Source organism: Hydra vulgaris, chromosome 12 (assembly GCF_038396675.1).
Source record: "Hydra vulgaris chromosome 12, alternate assembly HydraT2T_AEP".
In the NCBI taxonomy this organism is placed as follows: Eukaryota; Metazoa; Cnidaria; class Hydrozoa; order Anthoathecata; family Hydridae; genus Hydra; species Hydra vulgaris.
The window spans coordinates 62458196-62463212 of NC_088931.1; the positions used below are offsets into that span (position 1 = coordinate 62458196).

The window sequence follows — 5017 nt, forward strand, 5'->3', positions numbered from 1 at the left end:
ACTCTCAAACTTATACATCTAACGAAGTACTCTCAAACTTATACATCCAACGAAGTACTCTCAAACATGTTTACCCGAATTATATTGAAATCAACGTCTACCTTATTGTGTTTTTGTTTCGCATTTCAGGTTTGGTATCTATTTTCTCTGTTATCGTCAAAACAATCTGAATTAGACTTCGACAATCATGTCTTAAAGTATTCAAAAATAAATCCGTTTGGATTAATATGCCGAGAGCCAAAAACTTGTGCAACCCAAACAATTTTTTTTTACATTAATAGCTTTTAGTTTATTGATGCACATGACGCAATTAACAAAATATTGTTTTGTTTACACTTTTTTGATTAATTTTGCTTTAGCGAATGACATTTTAGAAAAAGTATAATGTACGAAAGAATACACATTTATTCATAAACTATTGATATACGCGAAATTTACTTATGCATATTATTATATAACGAGCATTTATAAAAATAATTGAGTTAATTTAACAAATTTGTTAAACTTTTAAATTAAATGCGTAATAAAATGTTAAAAAATCTTTTGTAAGCGTATATTGTAGTTTTGGCTCAACGAATCCCACAGAGTTTCTGTTAGAAAATATTATTTTTGAAATTAGTTTCAATAAAAATAATAACATAAAGTTTTATTATTAATTTATTTAATTATATTATAGATCATCAATAGCTGTTAAACATATTGAAAAAGTATAACCAATTTTTTTTATAGTCATTTTCAAGAATCACTCTGACTGTACTTTTAAAACTTAAAAAATTAGTTTACACTCTTTTTTAAAACAAGATTTTAATTTGTTAGTGCAGGCTACAAAATCATTGTAAGATCCAGCTTTCATGTAGCATTCTTTGGCTTCGTCTAAACACTAAAAAAAAAATATATATATAAATCTTTAAAAATTAATGCTTCAAAATTTCAAATAAATTTTGCTAAATCGATAACTTAATTTTGTTATGCATTAGTGTTAGTATAAATAACCAAAATTCAATAGCCTGTTTTAAGTAATATTTTTTTTGAATTTGCAATGGATGGCTAAAAACTTAATTTACAAAGTTTTACTGTAATTATCACATTAAAATGTCCTTATAACCTTGTTCTTCATTTATATATCTTTTTAGGTGCTGTGAAGTACTTAAGTCCAGCACTTTTATTAAAGTAAAAGATTCTTAGATAATATTATTAACATTTTGGAGATCTTTAACAAGTATCTTTGCCTATATCTTATCTTTACCGAAATTACTTTTTTTTTAAACAAAAAACCTTTTTAGTGATTATCGCACTGTGTAATTAAAATTAAAATACGGAAATATCTTAATATATCTAAAAACTTACCGGTTTAGAAGGACAAAGATTGTATAAACATGTTCCGAGATCGAAAAAACAAGCAACTTTATCTGTCCAGCTTTTAGTACTTGACGTAATACATCCGTAAAACGTGTTCAAACACTATGAATATATGAATATATATTTATATTTATATAATTTTTCTAACAGTTTTGTCGCAGAGCACCGCGGAAAAGCATTTAACTAGTAATAACTAGTTACGACTGCGTCACAACCGCCTAATTAAAATACCTTTAAAATTAAAATAATTTTAAATATGTGAATATTGATCAGATATTTTGGTGATAACACTTTGATAAAAGCTAATGTGCAATTAAAAAATCCACCTGGTTTAAACAGCTCTGCCTTTTCGAAAATTTTACAGATTGGTTTTAAGCACTTTTTTCAAAATTCCTATACGAATTTTGAAAGTTTAGTTGAGCTTGCTTTGCCTTCCTAGCGAGTTTTTCTTAAAACAAAGGTTTTTGAACTTGATTTTCTGTTTACTTTAATATTTTCTGTTTAGTGAGCAAAACAAAACTTGCAGACATTTTAAAATTTAACATAATAATTACAGATATTTAATAAATTTGTTTTTATTTGTAAGAATTTAGAATGTTACTGATATTAGGAAGATAACTGTAACTAACTTTTACGTTATTCTAACTAAAATGTTAAAATTATATTAATTGTTTGAGCGTTAAGTAAAGAAGGAGGGTTGAACCAAGTGACGCTATGTTTATGGTGTTTTGTATTTCTTTTAGTTAAGTTTTGGATAGAGATGTTTTCAAAGAAACTACTAAAACTAAGGGTGTTAAAAAACGGTGCAGCTTGTTTAAATTATTTCGGACGCAATGAAATAATATTGTCGGTAATGATTTAATAATATCTGAAGTATGGTTGAAACTAACAAAACTTAGGGAAAATAATTTTCCTCATTTTTTATTGTGACTGGCAAATGCCATAAAAATAGCAAAGCTCATCATCTCTATATAGGCAGTTAAAATTTCAGCAGGCATTCTTTGCCACAGGTATAGAATATAAAAAGGCCTCTTGGTATACATAATTGAACTCCATCAGAACTAGTCATTGTAACATCAAAGTTTACATCTCCTAATTTTTTTTTACCAGCATAATGTTTTTTGTAAAAGTTTTTTGTTTTCCTTTTATGGTTAATGATAATGTAGGTTTCTCGTGAAAATTTTGCATCAACAATTTTTTCTAAAAATCTCGTTGACTTGTTTTTTAAACTATCCAATCGTTTTTTGGCAAACCATTTAATATACATTCATATATTTTACATTTTCTTAGCCACTTCAAAGAAATTTTAAAACCCAGATCTTCTCCCTGATCCCTATATATCTCAAACTTCAATACTGCCTTTGTTTAATAAAACATCATTTGACCATAATCAAAAAACCAACTAAAGAATGAATAATACTTTTGTTAATTCACTATAAAATTTTTTTAGTGACATCGGTAAGGTCCAATGCAAGAAAAAATAATTTGTTTAATAAAAACAGCAACACAATAAAATAAGGTTACGTTTACATTTTTAAATTTGTTTGAAATTACATTTGAACAAAGCAAAATTTAAACAAAATTCATTTTTCTTAGATTAAGTAACTGTTACAAAAACTTCACTGGAAATAAAAATTTAGAAAAACTCATTCAAAAATGTAATTCCATATAAACTTTAACAATGCTAGCATGACTATGTAAAGACGTGCAGTGTCCGAGTGATAGAGACATACAATTTTGCATGACAATATGACATTTTATATAACAAAAGCATATTTACATTATGATGAATTACATAACATAACATTTCTTGATTTGTGGGAAAATAATTCTTTTAGATTACATAAGCTTTTTATTTCTTTGTTTAATTTGTCAAATGATGAAAGATCGCATAAGATGATATAAGACGATATTTACAACTAGTACAAAATGATAACATAATAAAATAAATATTGAAATAAAAAATTACAATGAATAATTTTTCAAATACTTAGCATTGGACAAAGTATATCTATCTTTGTACTTAACTTGATACAAATTTAAATTACATGCTTATTTGCATAAGTAAATTCTGTTATTGTATTTAAAATGTAATATGTCTTCAATTATTAAATATACTCAAAAGCTCTTCACCTTTGCAAAAAATCGGACGAATTTTGCAGAGAATTTTAAATTTTAGAGGAAATTGCACTTTTTTCTAAGATATTTTTTAATATAGATACGAAGATACAAGCAAATTCTTTAAAGTTAAAGCATCCTTTAAAACTAAAATTAAGAACTGAAGCAATCAACTATGAGGCCTCACTTTGCTTTAGCGCCCTGTAAATTGTGCAGTAATATGCAATCCAATTTATGATAAATTTATGATTGATAATAAATGGTCTATATTATTAGTCTGTATGTGTTACATAAATGATATATATTTGATTATAATTGGATATACTAGATATCAAATACTCAGCCATACTAAATAAAAAATAATAAGTCTTTTAAATAAACATGCAACAATATTTTATAAACATTAAATATCGTTTTTTTTTAAATATTTTTATTCTTAGAAAAATAAATTATATAATTGCATAAACAAATATAGAGAAAAGTGTTTATTATTTGTTAATAATTGCAACGTTATAAATAACATGGTTTACTATTTATTCTTTTGTTATAGCAAAAGTATTCTACGCTTAGTGCCCTATTTTAATCGTGTATTGCTTACTTGTGTTGTTGTATGACCATATATATAAAATATAATATTGCAAAATATTTTTAAAATTCGAAATTTACTTACCACAACCTCAGGAGACGGTGCTTTTTTTGCTGGAACTAAAAGTTAATCGGAAGTATTATTTTACATAAAATTGTTTAATCGAATTTTCGAAATAACATTTTCTTAAATAAAAATTGAGAAAAACAATTTTAAACCTGCAGCAGCTGCAAGAGTGCCAATAATTGCAAGTATGATTACAAGCTTCATTTTTAAAATAGAACTCTTTTTGTGCTTTTATCAGCTTTAATGTATGTTTTTAAGAAAAATATTATTAAATACGTTTTATGCTGCTATTTATGCACCATTCTCCCAATTTATTTACTCGGAACCGAGAGTTGTTTTCAAATAAAATGCACTGGTATGGAAGTGGGTTTTACACCAAAATTGAAATTTGATATTTTTAACTCGGAAATCTCTTAAAAAATTTGATCGTTTTTTTTTTGAAATGTAATGTACATGTGTATATATATATATATATGTATATATATATATATATATATATATATATATATATATATATATATATATATATATATATATATATATATATATATTATATATATATATATATATATATATATATATATATATATATATATATATATATATATATATATATATATATATATATATATGATATGATATATAAGATGAACACATATGGAATTAACAAAGCAAGTTACGGATATTAAGGAACTATTTAAGGTCACTATTGAAAACTGAGCCATATCTTAGGTCTGTTTTTATCATCGATTACCAAACCTTTTCATACTTGTTTACTTCCTACTACCTGTGGGGAGAAAAATCTTTCTACGTCATAATGGAGAAGTATAAGGCAGTTGAGAACAACTGTCAAAGCCTATAATAAAAGCCATTGTGTGTTTTTTTATT

The 5017-nt window shown here is 25.1% G+C and overlaps 1 protein-coding gene across 1 annotated transcript; it reads right to left on the minus strand.

Moving 5' to 3' along the window:
• Nucleotides 1-639: 639 nt before the first annotated feature.
• On the minus strand, nt 640-4430 carry LOC100206595 (uncharacterized). Its single transcript, XM_065811770.1, has 4 exons — nt 4282-4430; nt 4148-4182; nt 1348-1461; nt 640-880 (listed from the first exon to the last, which is right to left on the minus strand). Exons 1-4 carry the CDS (start codon nt 4331-4333, stop codon nt 767-769), a joined length of 315 nt encoding a protein of 104 aa, XP_065667842.1. The 5' UTR covers nt 4334-4430; the 3' UTR covers nt 640-766.
• Nucleotides 4431-5017: the final 587 nt, after the last annotated feature.